The sequence below is a fragment of the Passer montanus genome, unplaced genomic scaffold, assembly GCF_014805655.1.
Source record: "Passer montanus isolate IOZ18808 unplaced genomic scaffold, ASM1480565v1 scaffold21, whole genome shotgun sequence".
Classification (NCBI taxonomy): Eukaryota; Metazoa; Chordata; class Aves; order Passeriformes; family Passeridae; genus Passer; species Passer montanus.
Window position 1 is genome coordinate 12936909 of NW_024366703.1, and position 18108 is coordinate 12955016.

The 18108-nt window shown below is 40.0% G+C and overlaps 1 protein-coding gene across 2 annotated transcripts in view; it reads right to left on the minus strand.

Annotated features, from left to right (window-relative positions):
• The window catches only part of SHTN1 (shootin 1), a 54335-nt gene that overhangs the window by 25680 nt on the left and 10547 nt on the right, over positions 1–18108 (minus strand). For both annotated transcript variants that reach the window (XM_039709319.1, XM_039709320.1), the window contains exons 3-8: positions 15145–15205; positions 11028–11122; positions 8666–8834; positions 5981–6078; positions 4948–5029; positions 3151–3245 (exon numbers count right to left, since the gene is read on the minus strand). In XM_039709319.1, coding sequence (XP_039565253.1) covers positions 3151–3245; positions 4948–5029; positions 5981–6078; positions 8666–8834; positions 11028–11122; positions 15145–15205 — 600 coding nt within the window. The remainder of the gene's footprint in view (positions 1–3150; positions 3246–4947; positions 5030–5980; positions 6079–8665; positions 8835–11027; positions 11123–15144; positions 15206–18108) is intronic.

Consider the following 18108-nt stretch of genomic DNA (forward strand, 5'->3'; position numbering starts at 1 on the left):
TGTCAACTTTGAGAGCACACTGCTTCTTCTCCATGAGGTTTCCAGACCACTTCAGGTGCAGGGATTATCTCTCCACCAGCATACACTAATAACAAACTGGTCACTTCTGCTAGTTTTGTCTGGACGAGTTCATTTCCTTCACAGTAGCTGGTATAGGGTTGCATTTTGGATTTGTACTGAAAACAGTATTGATAACAGCAAGATATTTTCATTATTGCTGAGCAGTGCTTGCATGGAGTCAAGGCCTTTTCTGCCCACAGTGAGTGAGCTGGGGCAGCACAAGGAGCTGGGAGGGGACACAGCCAGGACAGCTGAGCCCGACTGCCCACAGGGATAGTCCAGACCATGTGGCACCATGCTCTGCATCTAAAGCTGGGGCAAGAAGAAGGAAGAGGGGGACACTCAGAGTGATGGTGTTTGCTTTCCCAAGTGGCTGTTGTACCTAATGGAACCTGGCTTTCCTGGAGAAGGCTGAGCATGTCTGCCCATGGGAAGCAGTGCATGAATTTCTCATTTTGCTTTGCTTTTGGGTGCAGCTTTAGCTTTACTCAGGAAACTGTCTTTATCCCAACACATGAGTTATCTCATTTTTAACTTCCCATTTGCTCACCCACCCTGCCTGGGGAAGGTGAGCAGGTGGCTGTGTGGGGCTGAGTCGCCAAGCTGGGCTTAAACCCCAACATCACTTTACTAAATATTGTTGCAGGGCAGGATGTATGTTTAATAAACAACTTATGCAAGATTATTTTGTTAAACTCAGGAGATTTTTGCATGGCTAAGAGTTTCAATTTGCTTCTCACACCGTGTTCTTCCCCTTTTGGCTTGCTTTGGCTGCATGTACTGCATTTTGCTCATCTTTGTGGGAGAGTGCTTTTCAGGGCTACCTCTATATTATTGCAATGGCCTTCAAGATACTCTCTGCCTTCCTTTGTTTTCTTATAAACTGCTTCACAAACAGCTGAGAGATCTTCAAGTGTCTCTTAAAACCTGACACTAGAATTCTGGTTAAGCTTGCCAAGATTCCTGTGTTAACAACCCTGTTTTATTCAGGTAGGTACAGATTTTTCCATGCCTCCGCCCCTTACACACTCTATTTATTTAGTTCTTTTATGCAGATTCCTGTACCTTTCACAATGGATTGTGACTCACTTCAAAACCTTTCTCCTTTTCCTTCCCCCTCTCCACACCACAGCTGACAATATTTACTCAGTTTCTTTAGAACCTCTAAAGAGCATGAATTCTAATGTTTGAAGTTGGATCACTTTTGATTAATTAAATATATATTATGGTGGTGCCAGCAGCATGACTATAATTAAAGCTGTATTGGGCTTTTTTTTTAAATTTTAATCAAAAGCTCTGATTTTCAAGCATTCCCTCACTCCTATATGTGCCTGCTCCCTCCATGTCTCTCCTCTCCCCATCTGTGCTCGCTTCTGCACACACGCTCACCTGCCCTTCCCTCTCACACCTGCACTCCCAAGAGCTCCTGTTCTGGCCAGAATCCTCCTCCTCTGTCAGAAGGGCAGGAGGCCAAGGCACCCCTTTGAAAAGCAGCCCCTCCCAGGGCAGCTGTGGTGCAAAGAAGATGAAGCCATGCCATGGAGAAAGGGAAAGGGCTGAGTCTGAAAGCACGGGCTGACCACACCATGAAGGCAAACTCAAGGTGCTTCAGCCCCTTGGACAGACAACGTGCCCACCACCACACAGGCACCTCCACAGGCTGCAGTTCTGAATTTTACAGAGCTAAAACACACATTTGGCTGTTTGAGACATCACAAACACTAACACAAAACACTAAAATGTGCAATTTTTCAGCTGCAGTGACAGCCACATTACTTGGAGCCTTTTTCCTTTCTCCAAGTGCTCCAAACAAATCAAGAACAAAGCACTGCACATGCAGTGTTGCCCTTTATCCAGAGCTCTTCCTTCTGTTGACACTGCACAGTTTATCACAACCAAATACTGTGGCTTTTGCAAAATCCAAGCAAAAATCCTGCAGAAATTTTGAGGTTTAAAAGAAACATTTTATAGAGACAGAGAAAACAGGCTAATGCAAGCAGGCAAAAAAATCCCTGAACATCCTTAGCATAATCCAAACACAGCTACTGCAAGCACATCCTAGAAAACTTAGCTCTCCAAACACAGCTGTGACCTTGCAGCACGATCCCTGTGAGAGGAAGCTGACACAGCCTCACTCGAGCAGAAAGCTGTGCTGCTGTGGATGCAGTTGTGGCCAGAGCCTGTCTAATGCCTCAGGTCACTCAAGGGACACCACCAGTGGGAAACTAGTCCAATGATAACAGGTTTTTAAAGTAATTTTAAATATTGGTTTCCCAAACAAGAATCAGCAATCGCTTTGTTGTCATATGGACATGTATTTTAAGAACTGTTGTAAAAATCTTTCTGAGCAGCACAATACCACAGGAAGACAAACAGGTACAGAAAGGGAAGAATAACACAGGCCTGAAGTTCACTGTTGTAGTGATTCCATTTTGGGTAAGGGAATTTTAAAGGAAAACCTTTAAAAGTGAACAGCTACTCTGACAGTCTGCACCAGTAGGGGCCCATATTCTGGAAGAGGCAACAACTAAATAATGACAAAACCCAAGAAATAGCTGTTTGCAAATAATCAGCATTTCTCTGGCATTGTACCTAAGCTGGCTGTCAGCTTGTTAGTCAATTACAAAAGGGACTTTCAATAGAATCTTTCAAAATGTGTCCCTCAATTGATACTGTAGTCTTCAACACCTTTTTTAGGAGTCCACATGTTTTTTATGGAAAAAAAAACAGTGCTTCAAATTATATCACTATAAAGACAGCTAATCCCTCCCAGTTCCAACCACTACATATTCCACATTGGGATGTTGTAGCAAACTAAGCCCATGATAAATTCAAAGCCTTGCCTTGAAAGGGAACATAGATAAGACTGCATGAATAATTCCAAAGTGCTTTGTAAGTGCTTGTTGAAACAGTAAACTCGTTTTTATGGATGAAATACAGATGTTACCTAAGTAGTATCTGGGGCTGGACAAGAGCTGGGAATTTAAAACAAGTCATCCAAGCTGGTAAGGTTTTGCCCACTTGCAATGTCTCAATTTGCATGTCTTAAGACATTTGTGAAATGTCTTAATTTTTCCCTTGACTACTCACCTCCTGTGCAAATGACTCTGCCTTCTTCCGCAGGTTCTTTTCCAGCTCAAAGTTTTCATGAAGCTCTTCATATTCCTCTACTGCCAGCACAGACACTGTGTATATGAATTAAATAAGATCAGAAGGAAAAGTGAAACAGATCAAAAGAAGTACTGCTTGATTTTCCCAGATAAGCTGCTATTCCCCAGTACCATGGATCCTTGACTGACAGCATGACCTAGTTTTATATTCCATATACAATTTTCTTTGCAGTATTTTCCTAAACCTCACCACATACATGCACAATTACTAATCTTCTGAATAGAGTAATACTCCTCCTCTTCACACTCAAAATCTCCAGTAACAGGCATCAAATACCTCAGACCAGATTTTGCCTCTCTTTGCCTCAAAAGAGCTTTGGTGAATCTATCAAAGATGATGTTATTCTTGAGAAATCCACATCTGTTTACCTGGTTTGGAGATGAGCATAACATTTTTTAAAGGCAGTTACAGTAAGTGGTAATTTAGACAGTGGGATACACATCCCAGCATACCTGACTCTCCAAGTGATTCTAACTTAAAAAAGTAAATAAACAAAAACCAACCACACACACAAAAAAACCCCAACAAACAACCCACATACTTAGAAAGATTTAAGATCAGTTCATCAACTCTGACTGAAATGCAGTGAGTGCACAGCTCCAACACAGTGCCACATAAACACAGGATACAGGAGGTATTGAATACTTTGGTAGCTCATTTTATGCATTAAAAAAAACCCCTTTGCTTTAATTTAACTCTTCCTTACAGGAAAACAGGTAAATGTGAAACTAGGGGTTCTTTCCATAACGCTCAAAAAAAAGAAAAAAATTTTGAAAAATTTTAATCTGCCATACTATCCCATCATAATCTTCAAGCTAATCTGTTTAATCAACTGTTCTGAAGTTTGGTGTTTTAAGAGCCCTCAAGTACTGCCTGTCATAGGTTAAGAAATGCAGACACATAGAAGGGGTAAGAGATGGACACCTGGAGAAAGCTTACAGGATATGCCCTACTATATCTCAGCTACTTCAGGAAAATGGGAACACCCAATGAGGCTACCTACCTAGTTACCAAACGATTTTTAATTTTTTAAGGCTTAGTAAGCAGCAAGAGGAAAAGGCAGAGTAATCTAAAAACTAAAAACTTTTCCCTCTCCTCTAAACTTCTTTGGAATCAACTATTACTCATGTAGAAGCACTCACCTTCATTAAGCAAAAGCTTTCCTTTTTTGAGCTATATCTCTTTTTAGTCTTTTCCTCCCCTGGTTTACCTCTCTTCTCTTTCCAGTAAAGGAAAATAAGTGATTTTCTTCCATAACTTGGAAATCTTATTTCTCATATTCTAACACTCCTGCCTTTTTCTCATCATCCTCTGAACATAAAACAAGTTGCTCCCAAGACCTCAGACATTCAAAATTAGAAGCTGCATCCCAAAAAAAGGAAGACTGGTGTAATGATTTAGGAAAGCAGGAGATTAAATTCAAACCCCATCTCTGTGAAGGACTGTGCCCCTGACCTGGTTTCCCACTTGTGGCACACAGGAAAAGCTTTCCATATTGTCACATAAGACTTGCTATTCACATTGTCACATTCTCCTGGATACAGAAAGTCTGGAACAGTCCATGAGTTGATGCAGTGCCTGCAGCAATCAGCTCGACTGTTACATCTGGACCACAGTCACAGTGCTGTAACCTACTCTTTGTACTGCAGCAGAAAAGCTCTGCAGCTTCTGCAAAGGATGCAGCAAACTCTCAGAGATCCTGCTGAGACTACACACCTCTGTTACATTTCTCCAGCAGTTTTTGTTGCTTATTAACTTCGGTCGTCAAAACAGCCTTTTCTTCTTTCAACTTATTTACCTAGAAAAGTACAAAGAACACATCAAAACCAAGAGCATTTCCATTAATGGCACAAGGCACACAGCACATACATAATTCAAGCAGTATTTTGCTGTCAGTAGCTCTGTTTCCTAGGTTTGCCTTGATGCTGGGGTTTCCAATGGGATGGAAAACATTTTTACTTCACCTTACAGATGTTGTAACAGATGCCATAAAAGGGTTATGAACTAACCCTCCCATGGCACATGCCAGTCACAGTTGCAAATACATGATCTTTGGAACCTTTCAGGATCAGGTGCCGTAGCACCTGGTTGGAAAGTTACTTGACTGTTTGCATTTTCATATACAGACCCTTGTTCTGCTTTTTTTTTTTCCCCCCTGTGCTCTGTTTATTGTCCAAGTGCTGTCAGCTGTGTCTTTCTGAATGCGAGTTCTGCATAGAAAGAACTAAGTCTTGATTTGCATCAGTACAGGGCTTATCCAGTTTTCAAGCAGGAACGAAACTCTGCTGGCTTGAAAAGTCAATTTGATGGTCTAACTATCATGACATGGCAATGCCAATGGCTGAACTGAAGGATACACTCAATGAAGTAGCACCAGTGACTAAACTACGTGTCCTACAAAAGTATTTCTTACACATCTATGGATTTAAGGAAATTAAAAAAAAACAAACCCCAGGCTGTGGTGGGTGAGAGGCTGTCAGGAAGGGGAGGGGACAGTTGTAATATGGGCTTTAGAACACATCAAACAGGTAAGGAGAAGTCATGTGCCAGCCCCAGGAGCAGACTGGACTGTGACATAGAGAGTCCCTTCCAGGGACATGCCCTAAGTGATCCATCACTGGCAGGACTTGAGATTAGACAGTATTCAATTAACTTCACAACTGAGTGTTTTTAGCAAAATAAGCTAAAAGTTACAGAAAGGACAGCCTCCAGGCTAACATGGTCTCGCCTTCCATGACACAATACATACTTCTTCAATTACTTCTGCAAGTTTGCACCTCAGGTTTTCCAGTTCAATGGCCAAGGTCTTCTTTTCCTCATGAACAGATACGATTTGATCTCGCAGCTCTACGGTTTGAGGAAGGAAATGAAGAATATATTTTATTTGAAAAACAACAACAAAGGAAATGTCACAGCAATGCAAGTACAGTTGAGTATGAAACACCTGAACTACGTATCAAGCATCAGTCGTAATCAAGGAACAGCCTCAATAATTTATGAGCTTTGCACAAGTGTCAAGTAACAGATCTATAACTGGGTCACAGTTTCAGATTCACTCTGTTGAGGTAAGCTCCTTGTTCAGTCCTGCTGCCTTTATTTGCATTTTGAATGATTCATTTCCTGCTATAACAGGGCCCTGCCACCACAGAGAGTCCTCAGTCCTACTCTTGAGACTGTCACATCACAGAGACTCTGGTATGGAGGCAGCAGAAAGCAATTTTTAAGAAGCATCTTTTAAAACAAATTAATGCACTTCAATTCTTTTTGGAACGTGAGTTCTTGTCACGAGGGAAATAAACAAAACAACAGGCAGTTAATACTTGGGAGGTTTTCACAGAAGAAATTGTCCTGAACAGCTGCCAATTTATAGCCTTTGTAACATTATGTGAACAGAGTCAGAATATAACCTTTACTGATGGAAGAGCTAATGCTTGTAATTTTCCCCTCAGAATTTTTGTTCCTTAATTATTAAAATATGAAATAAATTAAATTCACAATGGAATAAAACATTTGATTATAATCACTTCTTAACAGGAGATCAGTTTGCATACATAATATATCAAGGTTTAGGTTAACATAAAATCACCACAAAAATCAAAATTTATTGATACATATTAGCTTTCAGTAAGTGCTCTCATTCCCCACCTGCTTCCAGTATTTCACAGCACTGCTGTTCATTGAATACCAGCCACGAGTTGAGAAAATTGTGGCTAATCAATTGCAGATGATGATGATGACATGCTGGCTGTCATTCTGGTAGGTCTCACATCTTGAAAATGTCCCTTCTACACCAGCATCCCCCCTCCCAATTCTGGAGCCTCAGATTTATTGTCCTCTAAATTAAAAGCATACACTTTCTAAAGTAAATAAAAAGACCTGTTTTCTCAGAAAACACATTGTCCATTTTATGGATTTGTTCTGTACAAAGAAATTAATGGGGGAAAAAGTGTCTCGCTGAAATTTATGGGACTTGGATTAATTCTGGTTTGACAATACATATATCAACCTCACTATGCAGAGAAGAAATCATATCCACATACCACAGAGAGCCTCAGGTTTTACTACCTTATTTGTGTATCCTTACAGAAAAGTGGTGGGAGGGAAGGAATCATTCCAAGAAATATCCAATGCTTTCTGGAATGGTGAGAAGGCTAAAGGACTTAGAAGATCCCCAAAATAGAACTTTTCATGCTTTAATGAATTGCTCATCGAGACAGAGAGCAGATAGATCAAAACCTTTCTTCCATATTTCTCTGATTTGACCCTGCTACTCTCCCATCTGAGCTGCAGCCAGTGTTTATTCTCTAAATATATTCTTGACACCACTCTCCAGTAAAGGCAGGAGGTATTCCAAAGTCTCATTTCCCATTCAGATGGGTTGCATGGTGTGCATCACACCATTTGCTGTCTTTTCCTACATCTAGAGAATAGAAAACTGATTACAGCAGGGTCCTATGACACCCTATTTCTTCAGTGGGATTGTTTCACAAGCATTTTTACAACACACACCATTTTTCCTCAGTGACACTTTGTACTACTCCACTACAGCTACTGCATTCAAAAGACAACAATTAACAAGGTTAAACTGAAACTTTGTACTACTCCACTGAAGCTACTGCATTCAAAAGACAACAATTAACAAGGTTAAACTGAAAGTTCAAAAAATTGTACTTAAACATCCTGTGCTGCTCCAAGTTACAATAAAAAAAGATTAAAGCCCTTTTTTAAAGAAGTTAAACACTTAATCTTGTCACAAAATCCAGAATGTTGGCATTCCCCTTTTTTGGACATTATGACACAATATAGAAAATCATGATGACTTCATCACAGGGATGAGAAATAAGGCTGATTTTGGACAATGGGCATATTAACTGCCTTTCAAAAAAGAACCAGAAATTTCTGACAAAAACCCCCACAGATCTGTCTTATCAATATATTTCCATGTTCTCCAGCTTTGCTGTTTTACCCAGTACAACAGTCCCTCTTTGGGCTGCTTGTTTGCTAATAGTTCTGGAACATGAATGAAGTTTGTGCATACAAAGGTACAGAATGGAAACAGAAATAGAGAGTTCTGTCTGACAAGCTCTGAAATAAGGACATTGCATTTGAAGGTGACCTTGTCCTTCTACTTAACTTTTTTTTAAGGGTTATAGGAAATGTTTCTTTGACTGATTCAGTAGCATTGAACTATCTTAGCTGGGTAGATCTCATTTTCCTATTGCATTTAACTTCCTCTGCAGGCTGTGTATCACCCACCATTTATGCTACACACTACCAGCCCTCCATGTTCTTAGTCCTTCCTGGAAATCCTTTGATTCCGACCACTCCCAGAAGCATGACTTGGAAAAAGACCAGTCTCTGGTCCAAACCAACACTGCTGTTCTTCAGACAACTTCTGCCTGGCAGGTGGTGTAGGATCAGCAGCAATGCTCACCTTTTATTTGCTGCTGACAGTGCACAGAATTGCATGATCCAGAGGTAGCTTCTGTATCCGTGGATGACTCATCCTCATCAATGTTAATCTCTTCAGTGATAATTTCTGGGCCCAGTTTGGCCATACAAAGCATACTAATTCTTTTCAAGGTTTTATTTTCTTTGTTCAGCTGAAAGGTGAAGTACAAACAGTAAGAACCTAGTTAGTTTGTCTTTAAGCTGCTGGGCAAGAAAAAAAAAAAGTCAACTGTTTTTTGTCCTTTATCATTAAAAGATCTATCAAACAAAGAAGTCAGAACTAACATTAGATTAAGTTCTATTCAACATTAGAATGGGCTGAAGATAGGGTGGTTATCCACTTTTTCCTTTGAGAGGCTTGAATTCAACATGATGCTTTATCCATGCCTTTTTTTCGTCTCTGGTACTTCTCTTTAATAAATACTGTGTAGGTTTAAATCAATCAAATCAACTATCAAGCTGACTTAATGCTACACAGGCTTTGTGACAGCTGCTTCAGCTCCTCACCTTTAAACATGTACCAGGAGTCCCAAATGAATGACCTGGGGAAGAGTTTGTGCCCCTGAAAGTTCATCTGGTTTTCCAAGTTGGATCAATTGGTTAAATAAAAATCCTTACCTTCTCCTATATATAAACTACAAATATATATAATAATACATAAACTATAATAATAAATAATAAAAATATACAAACTAGATATCATACAATTATGTATAATTACATATTATATATATATAATATATAAATAGATATGTATATATAAACTACAAATGCTATCACTACTATATTCCTAGTCACAACAGAATTATCTCAAAATTCTTTGGAGTTATTACTGTAGAGTCAACATATGTAAGATGAGAGGCATCTCATGAACCAATTCTTCATGGGTCAGAGCACAAGTCAGAAACCACTTTGGGCTGGATGCCTGAGCACATGACTGGTTGGTGAAAGGTACAGAAGAGATTCTACATGGCATCTCTGTCTTGATCAAGAAAAATTGAACTGGAGTCACTGCAAATGTTTAATTATCATAATTTCTTTCACTGTCCTGCATCCAGACACCTCAGGAGTGTTCAGGTAAATGTCAGGGTGACTGCTCACCCACCAGCCATGTATTCCCTGTGCTCAGGTTCAAGAATGAAACTCAATTTTCTACTAATGACACACCACATGCCAAAGTCAACACAGACTTCAGAACTCCAATATACACCTTCAAAGAAAACATAGACTGTACAGTTCATCTGACCCCAAGTTTTCACCTAAGCAATCATCTCTGCTCCCCCTTTTCCTCAGCCCTTCAACTACAGGAGATTTATTCAGGAATTCCTAATCTCCTTCCTAAAGAATGAAAGTGAGCAAGTGGGGAGAGTGGTGTGAGGAGCCCTGCATGGTGCAGACAGCTCACAGACAAACAGCCCCACGGAGCAAAGGGAGTCTTTGAACTGCCCTTGTCCCTGCATTACAGGGAAAGTGCAGAGAAGAAGACAAGTTGCATAAATGTGTTCATTTTCTTACTTATATGCTGATTGTCTATCTTATGAATTCTAATATAGTGTCATTATGCAAACAATTAAGTAAATACCTCCAGAAAGTACATTGCTAATGCATCTAAATTAAAGTGATTTCTTGCTGGTGTGATTTTTGCCATATCTAAGGATGTACTTTGGGCAGGGAATGGGGAGGGAGGGGAAAAAAAAAAGGAAAAAAAAAGGCAGTCAGCATTGCTAATGAAATTTGGTTCAAAATTGCTGTAATCCATTTTCTGATGAAGTGGCTCAGATGCATTTTACACAACCAAAAATATATAAGAGAGATAAAAACATTCTTTAATAATAATGCACTTCTGATGAGATGGAATATAGAAAATTACAGACTTGCTAAATTCATCAGACTAGACGCAATCAACAGAGCAGTGGAGGTCACCTTTCCCCTGCCCTTGCTTTGCTTTCATAAACAATCACCTGAAATGTAATGCAGTGGTTGACTTTTTCCATTTGATTTAGACACTGAAATGCTCATTATTGTTTTCACACAGAGGAGTTCTAAAACTTATTTTCCATTTAACCTAAATGCATATGAAAACTAGAGATCAGGATGCTGGTCCATGAAAATAGAAATTACATTAAAATGGTGGGGTTTTTTTCCCTTAAAGGCAGGAATGGTATTTTGCATCTCACATCTGGCTGTTAGTTTTTTGCCACTTCCAAACTATTTCACAGCTCCACAAGATTATAAAGAAACATATAAGGGTCATGCATACAATTTCAAGTTTGAAATAAATAAATAGATAAACAGGTGAATAAATAGATTTTTAAAAAAACCAGCATCACCATAATTCTTCTCACCTTAGAAGCCAAAGCCTCAGCACTTTCACGGCATGTCTTCTCAATTTCAAGATGGTTCTGAATGCAGTTCACTTCCTCAATAACCATGTGAGAAACTAAGGGAAGAGTTCAAAAATTAGTCAGTATTTTCCTGAGACTGACACATGCCTCCCATGATCAGAAATAGCATATTTGCTTTTGCTAACTTTCATTGTGAGCATTTCAAACACAGGGAAATACATACTTAGATAATCTCCACAGACAGGAATTGTTCTGAGCATTGGATATTTGGGTTGTCCCTTTAAGCAATTCTCTCATGCCATGTTTGCAGCTTTAGAGGGGCAATTGTAGAACTGAGCATAAACTTATGGAAGCAGAGGACCAGCAGGAGCCTCCTTACAAACCTCACCCATCTCTTCATTTCACTAACACTTGAGGAATCAGAATGACACCTTTAGGGTAATCCCTTAAGAGATGTATTACAAAGCTCCTTTTCACTTTCAGGTCTGTTTCTCATTCCCAGTCTCTCTGTGCTTGAGCAGGCCCTAAAATGAGCACTATGGTCTCACCTGCCTTCATTGTTCACAACACTGATTTCAACACACTCCCAAAATCTTCCCTGAAACCAAGACTGGGCTGTCTGACTGCAGCTGGTATGCATGGCTGTTCATGTGATGTCACAGCTGGAGGAGCAAGAGACACATCTGTCCTCTGCACTTAGAGCATCCCTATGACAATTGTGGGTGCACATCACTCTGCCAAAAACAGGCAAAAGAAGTTCTGGAACAATCTCACTTTGTAACATAGGAGACCAATGGGAATCAGAAAGAATTTAAAAGCACAGATACATTTTGGCCTGCAATTCCACTCATCTTCCAGCAGTACATATGTACTTTATGAGTATTCAAAGTCTTAAGGGACACATTTAAGGTTGCGCAGGGGAGCAAAGCAGAAAACAAGAATAGTTTCCATTTCTCAGGCTCATTGATGCAATTCCCCCTTGGCTCCTGGCATCCTCATCCAATCCTAAACAGCAGCCTGGACCCTAATTCTGCAAGTCACTGCATGGCACAAATTCCCCCTGAGCCTACTGTCAGGACTTCAATTCTCAGACAGGAACTACTTGCAACTGAACAACACTTTGGAGCAGGAACAAGGCTGGAAAATACAGTGTAAATACAGGGGAATTTTTTCCTAGCATTTCTTCTCCTTTTCATCAAGATAAGGTTTAAAACCTAGGGATTTCATACCACTGGGTAGAAATCCCCCTTGCCCTCTTGGAAGAGTTTGGTCAAGGACTGAAGAGATATATTTAAGCCATCTTAATATACAGAGGTCATCTTAATGACTATAAAACAGGACTTCATGATAGGAAAAAGAAGATCATTAACAAATGTTATTTATGCAGCTTTATACTTAACATCAATTGAAGTTTTCATTATTGAAGTTTTGTTGCTACCAGAGTAAACTACCAACACATTGGTTTGCTGAGTAGCTGCACAAAAGACCCAAAATCTACAAAAAAGAAAGGGCAGGGCAGTGTACTGGTAAATCTTGGTCTAAAACCTATATTCACATGATGTCTTCTACCAGCAGTGCAACCAGATCTCTTTCTTTGATTGTCTTTTTATTTCCATTTCTCCTGACTATGGAGAAATTATCTGCTCCAAATGTGAGATACCAGCTGCTACATTTGAGAGACGTACAATACATACAATTTGAGAGAGGAAAAGTTTCAGGCAGTACATCTCCCTGTCTCTTCTGGTTTTGTTCTTCTGAGCCCTGGGAGCTTTGAGCAGTGAGGTGCTTTGGGCTGGATGAGGGAGCAGTGGAGATACAGAGCTGCTTTCATTTTACAGACAGGAATCTAAGGGCCTCAAGCAAGGCTGAAGTTAGGAAACAAGGATCGGGCTCTCATGGCAGAACTAGGGATTACTCTTGGTTCATTTAAACTTAATTAACCTGCAATTATGATTAACTCAGGGGAAAAAAGTCTTTCCAAATTAAATACAAAAAATATATTATTTCCTAAGTCTGTCCAAAGTTCTTATTATGTTAATATTAATATTCATAAAGAAGCACTAAGTGGCCTGAAACATCTCTAACCTTGACAGTTTTTTTCAGGGGTAATAATAATCCGCAGCAAATGCAGGCCAACCAAAAACCACTTAACTAATTAGTAGTTGCAGTCACCGAGAAAACATGAATCAACACTGTTATTACAAGTGGCACATTTGAGTGGCATCTAATTATGACTTGATGAGCACGATACTTGCATTATCAACATTACTACTGCATCCCATCAGGGACTAAAAGCCGCTGATGGCATTGACTGCGAGAAACTCCCCCTCAATGGTACTGCAGCACCCAACAATCTCCTTGGCAGGGGCACCCTCACTAAATGACATGTTAAGCATAATTACTGGTAGACATTGTAAATAAACAGGATTGGAAGTGAAAATTGTACCAAGTGCATAAGACACAATCTGACACATTGGAAGTGGCAGCCTTAATTGAGAGTTTCTTTGACTGCTCAAGATCATTTCAACTGCATTTCTCGGAGGACAGTGATTATAACTGTGGAGACAGACGGCATAATGGTATCAGCACTGCTGACAGAGCAGTGAATTAAATTGTATCTGCTGTTGTGTGAAAGCCTTGATGAGAGGTACAGATCCTTAGTGGTCTTATCATTATAACACAATGGTCATGTTGTCATCAACCTTGCTGGCTCCAATTGAAAAGAAATGATTGTGTGTTGAAGCTTTCCCCCCCACCACCACCTTCTATCTCTTGTGCTCAATAGAACCAATTTTCAGAGAGCTATGAAATCACGCAATAGGGCCTAAAATGCAGCTGCTTGGCATACAAACGGGGCCCCATTAAACTGGAATCACACACAATATGTGTTTATGCCAGGAGAACAAATAGAAGCTGAGTACAGGCCAAGTTTATTCACAGACACAAAGCCAATGTAGCTCTTCATCAATATAATTGCCTTTTATATTGTCGTTTAAATAATGGGCTCTATTATTGCTTTAAAATCCTAATATTCCTGGCATTTTATCACTATGTTTACAAGGTATGTCCTTTAAAAATGTGAAAGGAAGATAAAAGAAACCTATAAAATCTTACAACATCAAATATTACCTCAAATTTTAAGTCTTAACTACTTGACATTTTCTGCCACACTCCAGTATTCCTCATATCATAACAAAAACAAAACAGGCAGCCGTTTTTCCAGAGGAATTGTACTTCTTAGAGAACATTCTTGGTTACCTAAGATCATTCAAGGCAGTAGACAATTCCTGTTGATTTCAGATTATTTTCCATAATTGTATCACACGAACTATTATAAAACAGAAGTGAGCAAATTCCTCTTTAACACAGTCACACAAAAGTACAGACCATGTGATTTCCTTCTCCTGCATTAACTTCATCCACATTTCTGATGCTTCATCGTGCAGTTCACTGTACTGGCACAAACCAGACGTAACAGACCACAATCCCATTGTAATTGTCTCTTCTAAGGAGCTATTCCACTAGGATACTTCCACTCCCATTAGATGTGCTTTGTTGCTTCCAGACACCATACAGTTTCAATAGAACCATTACCATAAAAGTGCAAAACTGAATATTGAGGTTCTCACAGCCCAGACGAGACAGAATTTGCTCTAAAAATTAGCAGGTGAGAGCAGTTCATCCAAAAAACCTTTCCTGGTGTGTCTATGCTTAAAGTACTATTACTCCTTCATGAAAATAATTGCCATTTTTATTATTATGATTATAATTATTAGGAATCTCAGCAACAGCATCAAACCCCACCCACTTCAAGCATGCATCAATGCAAAAGTCACCTGCAGAACCCAGGTGAGATAGAGGCACACTTGCACCACTGTATTTTCACCACGTTGCAACTTCAGAATGACTATCTTGGCCAGAGATTACAAATGCTGTAACAGCATTTATTCTGGCTACTGTGGGCAAAGTCTCACTGGATTAGCTCCTTAAACTCAGCTTTCAAGGAGAAACAGCAAGTGGAACTGCATCTCAGCATTCTTAGTACTGCTGTAGAGTGTGCAGAACTATGTTCATAATTGTCTATGTCAAGAAAATCCCACTGACATTGTCAGCTTACTTTTCTGAAACTCCTCCAGCTTTTTGACAGCCTCATCTCGTTCTTGCTTGATTTTGTCACACTGTAGGAAAAGAGAAAATTGAAATGAAACACTGATCCCAGTTATTTAATTAGCAGTCAGTCACAACATGCAAAATCAACCAAGATCAATTGCCAGCACAATAATGTACAGAAGCCTATCAAAGCATTTCTTTTTCCTTTCAGCCATGTATGATCAATGGAAATTATGCATAAAAAAATTCATTACTCAGAATACTTCCTAGCCAAACTGGCACACTGTACTTGATTCGGGTTCTGATTCAGAGCTACTCTGAAAATATTTTAAAGAGACACATTATCCAAAACTGATATAAGCAGTCATCCATGTTACACCAACAGCAGAACCAATACTTTGCATGTCAAAAATAGGCTTTAAGTCTACTTTCTTTAACACAAACAGACTCAGAAAAGAGGCCTACATTTCTATACCCACCCTGTGCAGGGATAACCTCGAAGGCGATCATCAGGGACACGCTGTTTAATTTCATTACATCATGAGCAACGTTTTAGCTTTGTAGAGAGAAAGGCACTCATTTTCATGCTTTAAGGAGTTCCCATCTCCTCAGTTTTATTAATTTTGTGGTTATTGCTAACACTACACAGGCCTGCAATCACTGATCTTATGATGGAACAGGTTCTTCACAAAGAAAGAATAAAACAGATGTGAAATAAGAGTTCTCTAAGAAAACCCATTCTGTAAGTAAATGAAAGAACTCAAAGAAATGAGTAAAATTCACAAGAGACACAGTCAGTGATTAATCACAGTATGAAAAACACATGACCCAGGGGGAAGTGTGACTGGCACACAAGGTGCCCTACACACACATCCTTCCTCACATGCGGCTGGGCATGTTCACAGCAATAAATCAACCTAAGACCATGAGTTAACTTCTGGAAGAGGTCTGTGTGACTGAGCTCCTTACAGTGCAACTCCAATTACAAGGATCCTCACCACTGGAACAGAACTGGCCAAAAAAAAAAAAAAAACCAAAAAAAGAAACCAGCCCTGAAATGATTTTGCTCGATTTTCGGTTTTTCCACATGAGGAGCCACTTTGAGTTAGCTGGGAAAGGAGCCTGCTGTTAAGGAACAAGAAGGGGGAGAGTCTGATTCAAAGGCAGCCAAATTCAAGAGAACTCTTCTATCAGCTCCAGAGGACCTTGGATGAGACCCAAAGAAGGATCTGCTCTCGGGCAAGGCGAGGATGCCACTGGTGCTGGCTCAGGGGCAGCTGATGGCTGTCTGTGGGAGCAAAAGGAGCTGCACTCAACAAGCAATCTCTCTTCTCATGGCACTGGGGTGATGAGGCTTCAGGGGACAGGGGCTGAGTAGGGGGACAGGTCAGTCACCAGCTGCTGTAAGGACTGTGAAATGAGGCAGAGCTGCAGAAGGAGCAAAGACATGCTGAGCAAGCAGAGCCGGACGAGGACTCACCATTTCCTGGGGCCCTGTTAAAGAATCTGCAAAGAGAATCTTGCAGAGGAGAGGTGGGGAAGGGAAATCTCTGCACAAATCTTGCTGCTCGCTGCCCTCCCTCCGTCTCCCCAGCAAAAATCTGTGTTACCTTCGTGGCAGAAGTGCAGTCTAAGAGCAGAAGGCAGTGAAAGATGCAGAAGGTGTTTCTGGGCTGTTCTGCAGAGCACAGCTCTGCCACAAAAGGGAACTGGTGGGAGCTGCTGCCTCCTTGGGTTTCCCGAGAAAGACCCTGGAGCCACACTGACATATTTCACCCACACATGATTTTTCTGCACACTGCAAGCTTTCAGCCCACTGCACATTAAGTGAGCAATTTAAAAACCAGGAACATTAGCATTTTCAGGATTTCATCTGTTGCCTGTGGAAGTCAACAACTTTCCTACTGATGGAAACCTTGATGTAGAGGACATAGCACACTCCCTTATCCCAACAACAGGAAAAACTCCTTTTAAAATCCTCCAGGCAGCAAAACCTCCTTTTAAAATCCTCCAGGCAGCAGGCTGTAAGGCAAAGCAGCGTTCCCTGTGCAGAGAAAGGGGAAGTTAAATGACCTATTCCACTTCACCTCGAGTGCTATTTGCAGAGAGAGATCCATTTGGACCTCGGCAAGCTGACTATTCTCCTCATAACTGCGACATTTCTCTGCACAATCAGGGTCTCTAGGCTTGGGTCTCTGCAGAGCAATTCCTGCTCCCAGTTGTAGTTTTCTCAATACCTTCCTTTTGCTGCTACTGTGCTTCAGAATGAAAGAAGCAGAAGAAAAGAAGAGTGGGAGATTGCTGCCCTTGCTGAAATGATCAATGGAAAGCACTTTGCCTTCTGTCTTGCAATCAGAGCCATGCAAGCAGAGCTGTTACAGGTCCTTCCAAAAATACCCTAGTTTATCTTCTAAGAATTAGAAAAATTTGGTATTTTCTTTAACTGCTTAAACTGTTTCAAATTGTAAATTTACACAAAAATAAAAAGCCTATAAACTATGTTTCATAATAAAAAAATACTGTCACCCTTTAAAATAAAGTGATCTTACCTTTAAAACTGAAAAGCTTAAAAATCAAAATTTAGATGTATGAGCTGCTCATAAAATGTTTCACAAAAATCCTCCACAGAAGTCTTAAGTTCCATAACCATCTCACTTTTCAAAAAGGCAATTTGAGGCATAGACAACAGAATCATTAATAGACACAAGTATCACTATTCCTAAATATTAAAAGGCAAATAGCATAACATTACTATAAAATCACTTTCCACATTCAAGCACATGCAACTGCTGAGGAGAAGCAGTTTCCATGTATTTACTAAGCTTCCATTTTTCAGTGTTAAGGGATAGCTCCACACTAAAGAGTACCCTTGAATAAAAATGAGTAAGTTTTCAGCTTCTGGATTGCCAGTCAATTTTCTTTTTCTTTTTTTAACTTAATTAAGATTTCCAGCTTCTCTGCAAAGTAAATT